This window comes from Salvelinus fontinalis, chromosome 2 (assembly GCF_029448725.1).
Source record: "Salvelinus fontinalis isolate EN_2023a chromosome 2, ASM2944872v1, whole genome shotgun sequence".
Lineage (NCBI taxonomy): Eukaryota > Metazoa > Chordata > Actinopteri > Salmoniformes > Salmonidae > Salvelinus > Salvelinus fontinalis.
The window spans coordinates 68873630-68888567 of record NC_074666.1 but is presented as its reverse complement, the minus strand read 5'-3'; the positions used below and the strand labels follow the sequence as shown (position 1 = coordinate 68888567).

Below are 14938 nucleotides of genomic sequence, written 5' to 3'. Positions count from 1 at the left end.
TTATTTAGTGGTAATTTAAAACAGGGGGCTAAGGAAAAACCTGGAGTGCAATAGAACAGGCTAACAAGAACCTTAAGTAATCGACTTGAGAGCCACCTTCAGGAATCAGTAATAAGCTTACAGTAAATTCCCCAATCAAACAAATTACAGCACATTAATGGACTAATGCATAATGGTGATGAATTACTAATGTTGATGTAAAGAAAACGTAACCTTATTGCAAATTGGTGGAATACAGGGGAAAAAACGAAGAGATACACAGACATATAGAAACACACACAACACCCAAACCCCCGTCCCAGGTCTTGTAGTATCTTACCTGTGTGTCCTGTGTTGGTGCTGAGGTCAGTGGCTGGCTGGTCCTCGGGCATGCCGTGCTGTCTTGTGTGGTGGAGGTTGGAGATGATTTTAGAGAGGTCACTGTCACGGCTGAAACGCACAGAGTCAGGGTGTTAGCAACTCACACACACTGCTTTATATGACACGTTATTAAGATGCAACAAGGCACAAACACATAGTAACAGAGGATAGCAATAAGCACACAAAACATGAACCATGAAGAAGGCAGAGTGATGCCGAAACGTTGGTAAATACCCAATAAATGACTTGGAGTTCATATATGGAGTGTGGAACTCACTTTATTGTGATAGTAAAAAGACACAACATAACACAACATGACACAATATAACACATAACATAACATAAACACAACATAACACAATATAACATAACATAACACAACAAAACATGACACAACATGACACAACATAACATGACACAACATGACACATACAATAAAATAAACACAACATAACATAAGACAACATAAAACATAACACAAAACATAACACAACATAACACAATATAACATAACATACCACAACATAACACAACACGTAACGTAACACATACAATAAAATAAACACAACATAACATAACACATAACATAGACACAACATAACACAATATAACATAACACAAAACATAACATAACATAACACAAAACATAACACAACACAACATGACATGACACAACATAACATGACACAACATAACACATACAATAAATTAAACACAACATAACATAACACATAACATAGACACAACATACCACAACATAACACAACACGTAACGTAACACAACATAATATGACACAACATAACACATAACACAACATAACACATAACATAACACAACACATAACACAACATAACATAACATTACACAACATAACACAATATAACACATAACATAAGACAACCTAAGATAACAAAAGATAACATAAAACAACACAACATAACATAACATTACATGGCTACAGTAAATGAAACATGTCACATGACAACTCAAAACTGCTCAAAACTAAACTTCGTCCTCATCTGACCGTAAGGCGCTACAGATGGTACTGCGTACGGCCCAGTACGACACTGGGGCCAAGCTTCCTGCAATCCAGGACCTATATAATAGGCGGTGTCAGAGGAAAGCCCATAAAATTGTCAGAGACTCCAGTCACCCGAGTCATAGACTGTTTTCTCTGCTACCGCACGACAAGCGGTACCGGAGCGCCAAGTTTAGGACCAAAAGGTTCCTTAACAGCTTCTACCCCCAAGCCATAAGACTGCTGAACAATTAATAAAATGGCCACCGGACTATTACATTGTCCACTGGACATTTTGTACACTGCTGCTACTCGCTGGTTATTATCTACGCATAGTCACTTCACCCCCTACCTACATGTACAAATTACCTCAACTAACCTGTACCCCCTGCACACTGACTCCGTACTGGTATCTCCTGTATATAGCCTCGTTATTGTTATGTTATTGTGTTACTTTTTATTATTTTTATATTCTACTTTAGTTTATTTGGTAAATACTTTCTTAACTCTTCTTGAACTGCGCTGTTGGTTAAGGACTTGAAAGTAAGTATTTCACGGTAAGGTCTACACTTGTTGTGCATGTGAGAAATTAAGTTTGATTTGATTTGATTTCATTTGTCGTATCAGCCTACTTGCGAGGCACAGCTGAGCGAGCATAATAATTTGATTCTATTTTTTTTTACTGGGCGGATGGCCGCCATTTGATGGTCAGTCTGGGGGGAGGGAGCAGCAGTGAGGCTGCCACTCACCCGACTTACCGTCCCTCCGCTCTCCCTCCTCTGAGAAAAGGGGACACAGTCTTCCAGCTGATGGCGAAACTCAAGTCGCGCTGCATTGTTTCTGCCTCACGCACCAATTCATGGTGTTACTCCGATGACTTGAGAAAGTGAAATATTCCTCAAAATTAAAAAAGACCCAAGCTGCTAATAATAACAAACACTACCTTATCTGAACACTTTGCTATACTCATTCATTGCATCTGCAGTGCTGGTCGTAGCGTGAGTGGAAGTAGGGAGAACACACATTTTATGGCTTTGAACAAAGTGATGACAGTGCTTAATAACAGCTTAGACATTAATTTATTCATGAAAATAGCAGCTCTTTGCTGTATTCATTAAGTCTCTCTCTAGTCATGGTTTTAAAAGCCTTGAAATCTCACAGTATCAACTTTGCTGTGTGTTTGAGGCTTCTTTTTACAGTCTCTGGCTCGAGGAAACTGTGCAGACACAGTGATCTGAGCTATCTGATTGGCCAGCGGTAGGCCTATAGGTGCTCTTGATTTGCTCTCTGGGCCTGCCAGGACGGCGGAGTTCTACCTTCAGACACATGAAATGGTTAAAAATGGGAACACTTTGCCTTCCTGGTGCTAGGGCTGCTAAATGAAGTGCACTTACAGCCAAAAGTTGCATTCATTAGTTGTATTAACAAATGTCAACAACAAAAAATTAAGGTCTGCCAAAGCAACAACCTGATAAAAATGAATTTATATGAATGCTGTAAGTACAGAAATTATTAGCTCACTGGGAAATGAATATGTGACAACTGGGCAGAGTTTGTGACAGCAACTATGTGAGCTTATTACAGTATTACAGACACTATGCCCTGGGACTTCCTATGATCTTCTATGTAGAAGAACCCCTTACCCCTTAACGACTCTTGTGTCACTTGTCAGCGTCATAGAGCAAAACAAGTTACATGTGCGTGTTCATGAGAGCCTCCGCTTTTCATAGATACGTTTGTAGCTCAAACCATTCAGACTTTACAGGCGTTTTTGTAAAAAGATCCGGCCTCGGGCACCTTCTCACAAACACCACTCTAGCTCAGCCCCCGTTAATCACACAGACTAATGGTTGGTATTTACAGATGCAGAAGAAATATATTAATCCAATGGTACAACCCAGAAGTTGTTTCATTTTCAACTGTAGTCCCTGGACTTTAAAGCCCGCTCTCCCACAGTGACACCACTGCCCTAGCCTCTCTTCAAGGCCAAACCATAGGAGGGTTTTAGAGATTAGGGCTTGGATCTGCCTGCCATGCCCAATGCCCTACCAGCTCCCTCTAATCCAACAGCAGCAACTACGGACACAACTGTGTCATGGAGTTACTTCAACGCAATCTGATTAGCGCTCTCATCGCATTAAACGGCATAACGATGGAAAATAGGCGCTTAGCATTTGAGGGAATATCACAGACGAATCTCTCCATCACTATATGGCTATGGGGCATACGGTCGAAAAGGTTTGGTTTATTGAATGTTCAATTCTGCAAAAGTTATGCCTGAAGTGTTATTTTATTGCAGAAAATACAGAATACAGATAAGGAAGATATGAATAAATGGCATTACATTTAATACTTTTCTCCTGTTTCCTTAAATTTGGATTATCAAGTTCAACTGACTATGTTCAAATCAAGTTTGGTGAACATACTAGTTGTCTGACATAAGAACAGGATCCAGAATTTCCCCCATATGTTCAGGGAACATTATTGCTAACCAGGAAGAGACAGTGGAGGGAGTCAGGGTGACAAGGCATAGTGGCTGGGGATGGTTCTGATTGGCCACCACTCTGAGGAGGCCACATGGTTTGCGGCTGCTGGATTCTGGCTTTTTACAGCACAGTGATTATAGGCTCTAGCTCCGTAATGCCAGGCTGCCATGCTCCGAGCTGTTTTCCAAATTGTACGGAACAGATGCGGGGGAATTTATTTTGTCTGATTCTGACCACGTTGGGATACCAGTTGCTTGTCAGTCAACGGGAATCAATGAGTCAAACTTAAAACATAACCGAACGCAGACAAAATAAGTCCTGCCTAATAGCTAAGCGACAAATTATGCTTTAGTTGTGCCATGACGTCACACTTTCGGTGACACTACTCCAACCAAGCCCTGGACCTCAATCAAAATGCAACCTGTAAAGAAGTTGAAAATCAAATTTCTATTATGTATTTGGTACACTCAATTCAGGTCTACTTTGTTAAGGTTCATAGTCATACTGGCTAATTTAGATTACATTTTCATGCAAAAAATGCCAGATACGCAAAATTGAGATCCGCTAGCAACTAAACTCCCTGACCCTACCTGCTCCCTATCATTGAAAGTGATCGTCATAATGCTACTCTGAATTTCTCACTGAGGCTACAGGGTTATTATCGCATGGCAATGTAGCGATGCTAAGCTGTGACGAACAAGGACATCATTAGCGCTGGTAATTAGCACACTTTTCCTGCGCAGTCCCTGCATGGTTGGATAAAGAGGGACAGCTCCTCCCCCCTGCACGGGTGGCCAGGCCAAGGTCATAATCTGTGCTTGGGCTACAGGGGCTGTGTGTGTGTGTGTGTGTGTGGGGGGGGGGTTAAGTCCTAGCCGCCTGACTCAGCTCTCCCTCATGAGTTGGGTAGGTGGGTGGGGGGGAGGGGGGGGGGCATAGGGTAAGGATAAGGATAAGGGAAGGGGGGTAGCGATTGGATGTGGTGGTGACCGCTAAGAGGAACATGAGATTCTGTTTTATGGCCTAGGCCGCACACCGAAGAGAATCATCTCATCCTCGGCTCATCCCTAAACTGATCAATACCACCCTCATCATCCCCAGTCGGTCCAGTCCACAGGACAGACTAACTGACAGACTGATAGAGATGCCATGACCCAGATGCTACTACTTTATTCGACAGGCTCTAATGCAGGGTAACTTTGACGGATTACAATGGAAAAGAAAGATGTTCTTTTCATTGTTTGAGAATCAGAACCATGATCCATTCAATCCAATGAGCTCCGAATTCTACTCACCCATAACATAGAACATATACAACTTTTAGAGGAGAGCACTGCTGATAGATGGTTGGTGAATATATTTCTAGAAAGATCCATAGTAAATCAGTAAAGTGTTCAGACAACTGACAATTTGGAGGCTATTTCTGAATCAATTAAGGAGAAAAGAGTAAAATAACAAAATGACACGGTATCTCATTATCACATTGAAAGGAAACTATTGGGTCCAGTCACATGTTTTCAGAGTTCCATTGACTTTCAGACAGTGATGACCAAACTCAGTCTTTTGTTCGGTGTATAGAGGGGGGAAAAACAAACGCGTGGGCTGGTATAGATGACCATTAGACCAGAGAGACAATCCTGGTATCACTTCTTTATGAAGTACATACATATAATAGTACATACATATAATGCAATAACATCCTTTACAAAGCCTTATAATACACATACGGAGCCTTCAGAAAATATTCACACCCCTTGACTTTTTCCACATGTGTTGTGTTTTTGTCACTGGCCTACACACAATACCCCATAATGTACAAGTGGAATTATGTTTCTTTATTAATTCAATTCATAAAAAATGAAGAGCTGAAATGTATTGAGTCAATAAGTATTCAACCCCTTTTGTTATGGCAAGCGTAAGTAAGTTCAGGAGTAAAAATGTGCTTAACAAGTCACATAATAAGTTGCATGTGTGCAATAACAGTGTTTAAGACGATTTTTGAATGATTGGCCCATCTCTGTACCCCACACAATTATCTGTATTATCAGTCGAGCAATGAATTTCAAAACCAGATTCAACCAAAAAGACTAGGGAGGTTTTACAAAGTCTCGCAAAGGGCACCTATTGGTAGATGGGTAAAAAAAACAACAGACATTGAATATCCCTTTGAGCATGGTGAAGTTATTAATTGCACTTTGGATGGTGTATCAATACACCCAGTCACTACAAAGATACAGGCGTCCTTCCTAACTCAGTTGCCAGAGAGGACAAAAACCATTCAGGGATTTCACCATGAGGCCAATGGTGACTTTACAACAGTTACAGAGTTTATTGGCTGTGATAGGAGAAAACTGAGGATGGATCAACAACATTGTAAAAGGGAGGCCTGTAAAAAATGTAATATTCCAAAATATGCATTCTGTGTTATGTTTGGGGCAAATACGATACATTACTGAGTACCACTCTCAATATTTTCAAGCATAGTTGTGCCTGCATCATGTTATGGGTATGCTTGTAATAGTCAAGGAATAGGGAGTTTTTTAGGATGAAAAAGAAATGGAAATGGCAAAATCCTAGAGGAAAACCTGGTTCAGCTGATGTAAAAAGGACTTTATATATACATTTGATTGATTCAGTCTGCTTCCACCAGACACTGGGAAATTAATTGACCTTTCAGCAGGACAATAACCTAAACCACATGGCCAAATCTACACCGGAGTTGCTTACCAAGAAGAGTGTGAATGTTCCTGAGTTACAGTTTTGACTTAAATCTGCTTGAAAATCTATGGCAAGACCTGAAAATGGTTGTCTGGTAATGATCAACAACCAATTTGACAGAGCTTGAAGACTTTTGAAAGGAATAACGGGCAAATGTTGCACAATCCAGGTGTGCTCTTAGAGACTTACCCCAAAAAATTCACAGATGTAATTGCTTCCAAAGGTGCTTCTACAAAGTATTGACTCAGGGGTGTGAAAATGTAGGTAAATAAGATATTTCTGTATTTCATGTTCAGTAAATGTGCAACATTTTTGTCATTATGGGGCGTTGTGTGTGGATGGGTGAGAACCCCAAAAAATATGTACTCAATTTTGAATTCAGCCTGTAGTGCAACAAAATATGTAATAAGTCAAGGGGTACGAATACTGCATACTTTCTGAAGACACTGTATAATGTGTTGTGACACTGTCTATTAGTGTCCATAATAACTCACAAGTGACTAGAAAACGTTCATGAAACTACAGCGGGACCCAAACAGAAAATAGCTCCCACAGAAAAGGTTCACTGGGAAAGTTGTTGAAACTTCAACCAAAGAGAGTAAGCAGCTGCTGTTCTGACATTACCAAAGGAGAAACAAATTAGACTCTCCAAATGCCATGAAAAGCATCTTCTCCTGGCATGGGAACAGAATAGCAGAGGGCAACCCCACAGTGCCCTGCTGTGACATTGGCAAAGAGGAGCTGGACAAAGCTGGAGCTCATAGTGTGAGCGGACACTGGCTGGCACGGGTTGGCAGCCTGGGCACCCCGATGCCATGTCTGACACCACGACTGAGACTGCACTGACAGACAGGGGGACAGAGGGGACAAGGGGATATAGGCAGCTGCCATGGTGGGGCCATGGAGGTGTCATGCAGGTGTAGAGGGATTTTGCATCCCAAATAGCACCCTATTCCCTATATAGAGCAACGCTTTTGAGCAGTGCCCATCTGGTCAAAAGTAGTACATTATATAGGGAGTAGCGTGCCATTTGGGACACACCCAGAGAGACGACAGCCTGCTTGGAACACCTGCTGCCTGCAGCTATAGCGCTACTGCAGAGCCCTCTCTCCTTCTCCTCCTCCTCCTCCTCCGACCTCAAAACAAAAAACAGACCACACAGCTGGCTACAACCTGCAACTGCAGGTGATCCACATCCTTTACTATAGCCTGCCCCGACTCAAGTTCAAATGACCATGTGATATGGGCTCATGCGAATACACAGGAACAGTTAAAAAAGGACAATGCTTTAATTACCATTGCTGAGTGATATCTTCATTCTCTAGACCAAAATGTACGTATGTAAGGTGTTTTGGTGAGAAAAAAATCATTGTCAGAAAACAAAGGCTTAATGCAAAGATGTGGATTTCGACATACTTCATGTTTTGTTTTGTTTTCAGACAAAGACTTGTGTTCGTATGCCCCTCACATTTAGATGGAAAGACAGCCTGCAACTGGGGCCAGAGCAAGCAGAGGGAGTCATAAATAAATCCAGAAATAGATACATAAATAAATAAGAACAGTCCGGGATATCTCTTGGGCTTTCCCTGTTATTCCTTCCTTACAAAAGCTGATGTGGGGCCGATATGGCCGCAGAGAGAAAGAAAAGTACAATGAAATAAAAGATAAGTCTGCCACATGGAGACTTGGTACGGTTCTCTCGAACTAAGCCACTACACTGAGCCAGAAGATGGTGTCAGAATCCAATCTCAATGTTATTGGAGATGTGAGTATGTTTAGTAATTGATCGATCCAAATATTCTCCCAAATGTCAAATGTCAGATCTCAGTATCTGATCTCAGATATTGTATCTATTATCATCTATTATCTAATAGTCTTATTGCGTATTATCTATTGTCTAATTGCGTTGCCGCTCTCTGCAGAGGTGATATTGAGTTTTAGGAAGTAAATTACCAATAATAGTTTGGGATAAATTAAGCAATTCTTCAAACCAGGGACCGAGATTCAAAAGAGATTATTTAGGACTTCAACTCTAAAAAAGGTATGCAGGTAGGTTTCCTATAGTACATAATCAAACAGCACTTTGGAACAGTACCCTGTTTAAAATGCAACCCTCCAAATGTTTTTATGGAGAGACAGCAACTCGTGAGCATCTTTACTAGACCCTCCACGCAAAAGTCATATTTTGCGCAGAAAGAAGACAAATTCTACACTTCCATGTATGAGGAAAACTGGATTCTTGCTGCAAGTACCTCCTAACCTGTTGCCATGGAGAAGCGTGTGAAAGTAGCAAATAGGTCTTCAGCCTTTTTTCCAGAAAGATCGAAAAGCTCCATATTCACTAATTAGAACTTTAGGAGAAAGCCTTTTCCAAGAATTCCTCTGTCGCCATGATGGCTCCTTGCTGGCTCTAAGTTAAGACACAATCTCAACGAGACCAGAAGTAAGAGAAAGGTTAAACTTGTTGTTTTATTAGCGTAGGTTTATCATACACGATCAAATGTAAATATAAAAATACAGTACTATTATAATACTAACTTATATCCATTGTTTAAATGGAAAGATTGCCGTCTATAAGGAGAGAACGACTGAGACACAGGCCAACCTTCATTCTTGGACTAAAAAACTAAACTCCAGAAAACTGTCTGGACAATTTTAAGACAATTCTATGATTTAGTATTGGGCTCCTACCCATTCCTCCACTACACAACTGTAAACAAACATCTTTCAGACGTACTGCTTTTAAGGAGCGGTACCTCCTTAGCATAAAACCTCGAACAAACTTTGCCTCTGCTGAGCTGAGGGTTTTCCCTCTGCGAACATTACTATTGCATCAATATAAATAAATACACAACTTACATTATCTTTTTCTACAGTACTAAAAACTGACATAAGACAAAATGCTAATTTACAAAGATCATACATTCTACTCCAGTACATACCAGCATTGATAGAGTGAGGTATCGTGATTCTAGTAGAAATTGTGCGAGTTGGCCTCCACTGGGTTCAGCCTCTAGCATCTCTGCTTCCTAGAGAGGGGCTGGACACCTTGCAGGGACTACTTTCAGATACACAGAGTCACATAGCGGTTGCTATGTTAGCGTCCAGCGGTTCACAGAAGGCTATGCCCAGTGGAAATAGGTATGGCTGCTTTGCACAGCACACCTCTCTCTCTTTGTCCATCTGCGGAAGAAGGGCCTACTACCAGCACCCTTGTGACAACCTCCCTCCTCCCATTTCAGACATGTAATCTACTTAGACTGTTATACTACACAAATAATAATGCTATTTTCCCTTCCATAAGAAATATGGGGAACATTTTGCTTTTGAAAAGGAAGAATTTCATGGTTGTGTACATGAAATAGAAACATATGACATAAATGCTTGACTTAGTGAGTTTTCTAGGGCTATAAGCGTATGGTGTTGCGTGGCGTTTTTTTCCACAGGGTGCTCCTTAAAAGCCCAACGTCTGCAGGTGGAACTTATATAATCCGTGGTGGTTGCTCGGTAATTACCCAGACTCTCTGTCAGCACTTTGGAATCAAAGCCTTGTTATCTACACGACGTCAAACTCAAACAACACTCAGGTAGGCTTTGTTTTGCCCTTGAGTATAAGACACTAAACCTAAGCTACCACCGTCAAATATTTAGCCAGTATGATGGATTCCGGTAGCACTTTATAATAACTCCATGTAATAAAACATTTCGAATGGATTAGTAAATAGTTTACTGAAAATGTATTAATCGTTACTCACACATTTGTAAATGTTAGTAACCTAGTTATTCACACATTTATAAAACAACTTTCAAAGTATTTAATAAGGATTCATAAGGTCATTCATAAGATGTTTAATGTAGGTCCTTATAAAAGGAAAAAAGTTCCAAGGTGGCTTAGCAGTTCAGACGTCTTTTCCGTATTGTCTTGTCGTGTCCTGTATATATATATATATATTTACACCTTTTCTTCACATATCTTTTATTTATTTTATTATCCAAGAACTCAACTACAAAAGCTTTCCTGCAAAAGCTTTCCTGCAACCCGCTTCACCAATTACAATAAGTATTATTTATCTCAATCTGAAAATCCATCGTGGAAGATAGCCAGGGGCTAATTCAGAAGCTAGCCTGATAGCTAACCAGAAGCTACTCCGATAGCTAGCCAGAAGCTAATCTGTAGCTGCCCCGAAATTAGCCGGTTTGCTAGCTAGCGTTGGTGTTTCAGCTGCCCACGTTTTGCGGTCATCAGCTATTCCTTTAGCTCGATAATCTACCGGCACTTTTGTGCAACGCGACTCGGACCGGAGCATTCCGGGACTTTTTTTTCTCTCAGTTTCCCCGGATTCCAACCGCAGGCTCTGGACACTTGCACCTTGATTTCGCAGCTAGCTAGCTGCATACCGTGTGACTATTGGCTTACGTCGACCCCGGAGCAAACTCAAATCATGCTGGAGCTAGCCAGCTGAGGAGTTCCATCACCATCCGGACCCGTTTCTTTTGTTGCTGCTGCAGATACGGAACCCCACCGGGCCTTCACGACTGACTGCCGACGTTATCTGCCCGAGGGATTTATCCAACCGGCAAATCCGTCCCGACGTTACCTGAACGCTCACCTGAGGCCCGCTAATCGTTAGCTGTCCTATCGGCTGCTATCTGAACAAAACCCCACTACACGGAACCTACCGACGGAAACGCACGAGGTATCTACAAACAGACCTCCATCCTATGCTGCTACCGATAGCCATATACCCGGCCAGCTGTCTGGATCGCCACGACCCCAACCAACCTCTACTCACTGGACCCTTACTGATCACTCGATTAAGCATGCCTCTCCTTAATGTAAATATGCCTTGTCCATTGCTGTTCTGGTTAGTGTTTATTGGCTTATTTCACTGTAGAGATTCTAGCCCTGCTCTCTATACCATATCCAACCTATCAGTTCCACCACCCACATATGCGATGACATCACCTGGTTTCAATGATGTTTCTAGAGACAAGATCTCTCTCATCATCACTCAATACCTAGGTTTACCTCCACTGTATTCACATCCTACCATACCTTTGTCTGTACATTATTCCTTTAAACTATTTTATCGCCCCCAGAAACTTCCTTTTACTCTCTGCTCTAGTAGCTCTAGGCGACCAATTCTCATAGCTTTTAGCCGTACCATTATCCTACTTCTCCTCTGTTCCTCTGGTGATGTAGAGGTGAATCCAGGCCCTGCAGTACCTGGCTCCACTCCTATTCCCCAGGCGCTCTCTTTTGATGACTTCTGTAACCGTAATAGCCTTGGCTTCATCCCTAAGTTTGTTTTGTTCACTGCTTTAGCACACTCTACCAACCCGGATGTTTTAGCCGTGTCTGAATCCTGGCTTAGAAAGACCACCAAAAATTCAGACATTTTTATCCCCAATTACAATATTTTCAGACAAGATAGAACGGCCAAAGGGGGCGGTGTTGCAATCTACTGCAAAGACTGCCTGCAGAGTTCTGTTATACTATCCAGGTCTGTTCCCAAACAATTTGAACTTCTACTTTTAAAAATCCACCTCTCTAAAAACAAGTCTCTCACCGTTGCCGCCTGCTATAGACCACCCTCTGCCCCCAGCTGTGCTCTGGACACTATATGTGAACTGATTGCCCCCCATCTATCTTCAGAGCTCGTGCTGCTATGCGACCTAAATTTGAACATGCTCAACACCCCAGCCACCCTACAATATAAGCTTGATGCCCTCAATCTCACACAAATTATCAATGAACCTACCAGGTACCACCCCAATTCCGTAAACACGGGTACCCTCATAGATATCATCCTAACAAACTTGCCCTCCAAATACACCTCTGCTGTTTTCAACCAAGATCTCAGCGATCACTGCCTCATTGCCTGCATCCGTAATGGGTCAGCGGTCAAACGACCTCCACTCATCACTGTCAAACGCTCCCTGAAACACTTCAGCGAGCAGGCCTTCCTAATCGACCTGGCCGGGATATCCTGGAAGGATATTGATCTCATCCCGTCAGTAGAGGATGCCTGGTCATTTTTTAAAAATGCCTTCCTCACCATCTTGAATAAGCATGCCCCATTCAAGAAATTTAGAACCAGGAACAGATATAGCCCTTGGTTCTCTCCTGACCTGACTGCCCTTAACCATCAGAAAAACATCCTATGGCGTTCTGCATTAGCATCGAACAGCCCCCGTGATATGCAACTTTTCAGGGAAGCCAGAAACCAATATACACAGGCAGTTAGAACAGCCAAGGCTAGCTTTTTCAAGCAGAAATTTGCTTCCTGCAACACAAATTCAAAAAAGTTCTGGGACACCGTACAGTCCATGGAGAATAAGAACACCTCCTCCCAGCTTCCAACCGCTCTGAAGATAGGAAACACTGTCACCACCGACAAATCCACTATAATTGAGAATTTCAATAAGCATTTTTCTACGGCTGGCCATGCTTTCCACCTGGCTACCCCTACCCCGGACAACAGCACTGCCCTCCCCTCTGCTACTCGCCCAAGCCTTCCCCATTTCTCTTTCTCCCAAATTCAGTCAGCTGATGTTCTTAATGAGCTGCAAAATCTGGACCCTTACAAATCAGCCGGGCTAGATAATCTGGACCCTTTCTTTCTAAAACTATCTGCTGAAATTGTTGCCACCCCTATTACTAGCCTCTTCAACCTCTCTTTCGTGTCGTCTGAGATCCCCAAAGATTGGAAAGCAGCTGCGGTTATCCCCCTCTTCAAAGGGGGGGACACCCTTGACCCTAACTGCTACAGACCTATATCTATCCTACCCTGCCTTTCTAAGGTCTTCGAAAGCCAAGTCAACAAACAGATTACCGACCATTTCGAATCACACCACACCTTCTCCGCTATGCAATCTGGTTTCAGAGCTGGTCATGGGTGCACCTCAGCCACGCTCAAGGTCATAAACGATATCGTAACCGCCATCGATAGGAAACAATACTGTGCAGCCGTATTCATTGACCTGGCCAAGGCTTTTGACTCTGTCAATCACCACATCCTCATTGGCAGACTCGACAGCCTTGGTTTCTCTAATGATTGCCTCGCCTGGTTCACCAACTACTTCTCTGATAGAGTTCAGTGTGTCAAATCGGAGGGTCTGTTGTCCGGGCCTCTGGCAGTCTCTATGGGGGTGCCACAGGGTTCAATTCTTGGACCGACTCTCTTCTCTGTTTACATCAATGATGTCGCTCTTGCTGCTGGTGATTCTCTGATCCACCTCTACGCAGACGACACTATTCTGTATACTTCTGGCCCTTCTTTTGGCACTGTGTTAACAACCCTCCAGGCGAGCTTCAATGCCATACAACTCTCCTTCCGTGGCCTCCAACTGCTCTTAAATACAAGTAAAACCAAATGCATGCTCTTCAACCGATCGCTGCCTGCTCCTGCCCGCCTGTCCAACATCACTACTTTGGACGGCTCTGACTTAGAATATGTGGACAACTACAAATACCTAGGTGTCTGGTTAGACTGTAAACTCTCCTTCCAGACCCACATCAAACATCTCCAATCCAAAGTCAAATCTAGAATTGGCTTCCTATTCCGCAACAAAGCATCCTTTACTCATGCTGCCAAACATACCCTTGTAAAACTGACCATCCTACCAATCCTCGACTTCGGTGATGTCATTTACAAAATAGCCTCCAAAACCCTACTCAATAAATTGGATGCAGTCTATCACAGTGCCATCCGTTTTGTCACCAAAGCCCCATATACTACCCACCACTGCGACCTGTACACTCTCGTTGGCTGGCCCTCGCTTCATACTCGTCGCCAAACCCACTGGTTCCAGGTCATCTACAAGACCCTGCTAGGTAAAGTCCCCCCTTATCTCACCATAGCAGCACCTACCTGTAGCACGCGCTCCAGCAGGTATATCTCTCTAGTCACCCCCAAAACCAATTCTTCCTTTGGACGCCTCTCCTTCCAGTTCTCTGCTGCCAATGACTGGAACGAACTACAAAAATCTCTGAAACTGGAAACACCTATCTCCCTCACTCGCTTTAAGCACCAGCTGTCAGAGCAGCTCATAGATTACTGCACCTGTACATAACCCATCTACAATTTAGCCCAAACAACTACCTCTCTACCTACTGTATTTATTAATTAATTTATTTTACTCCTTTGCACCCCATTATTTCTGTCTCTACTTTGCACTTTCTTCCAATGCAAACCAACCATTCCAGTGTTTTTTTTGTTTTTATTTTACTTGCTCTGTTGTACTCACTTCGCCTCCATGGCCTTTTTATATTTTATTTATTTATACATATATCTGTTTGCCTTCACCTCCCTTATCTCACCTCACTTGCTCACATTGTATATAGACTTATTT

At 42.4% G+C, this 14938-nt stretch overlaps 1 protein-coding gene across 5 annotated transcripts in view; it reads right to left on the bottom strand.

Annotated features, from left to right (window-relative positions):
• The window catches only part of LOC129824242 (sterile alpha motif domain-containing protein 11-like), a 113068-nt gene that overhangs the window by 62892 nt on the left and 35238 nt on the right, over positions 1–14938 (bottom strand). For all 5 annotated transcript variants that reach the window (XM_055883734.1, XM_055883724.1, XM_055883743.1 and 2 more), the window contains exon 4: positions 320–429. In XM_055883734.1, coding sequence (XP_055739709.1) covers positions 320–429 — 110 coding nt within the window. The remainder of the gene's footprint in view (positions 1–319; positions 430–14938) is intronic.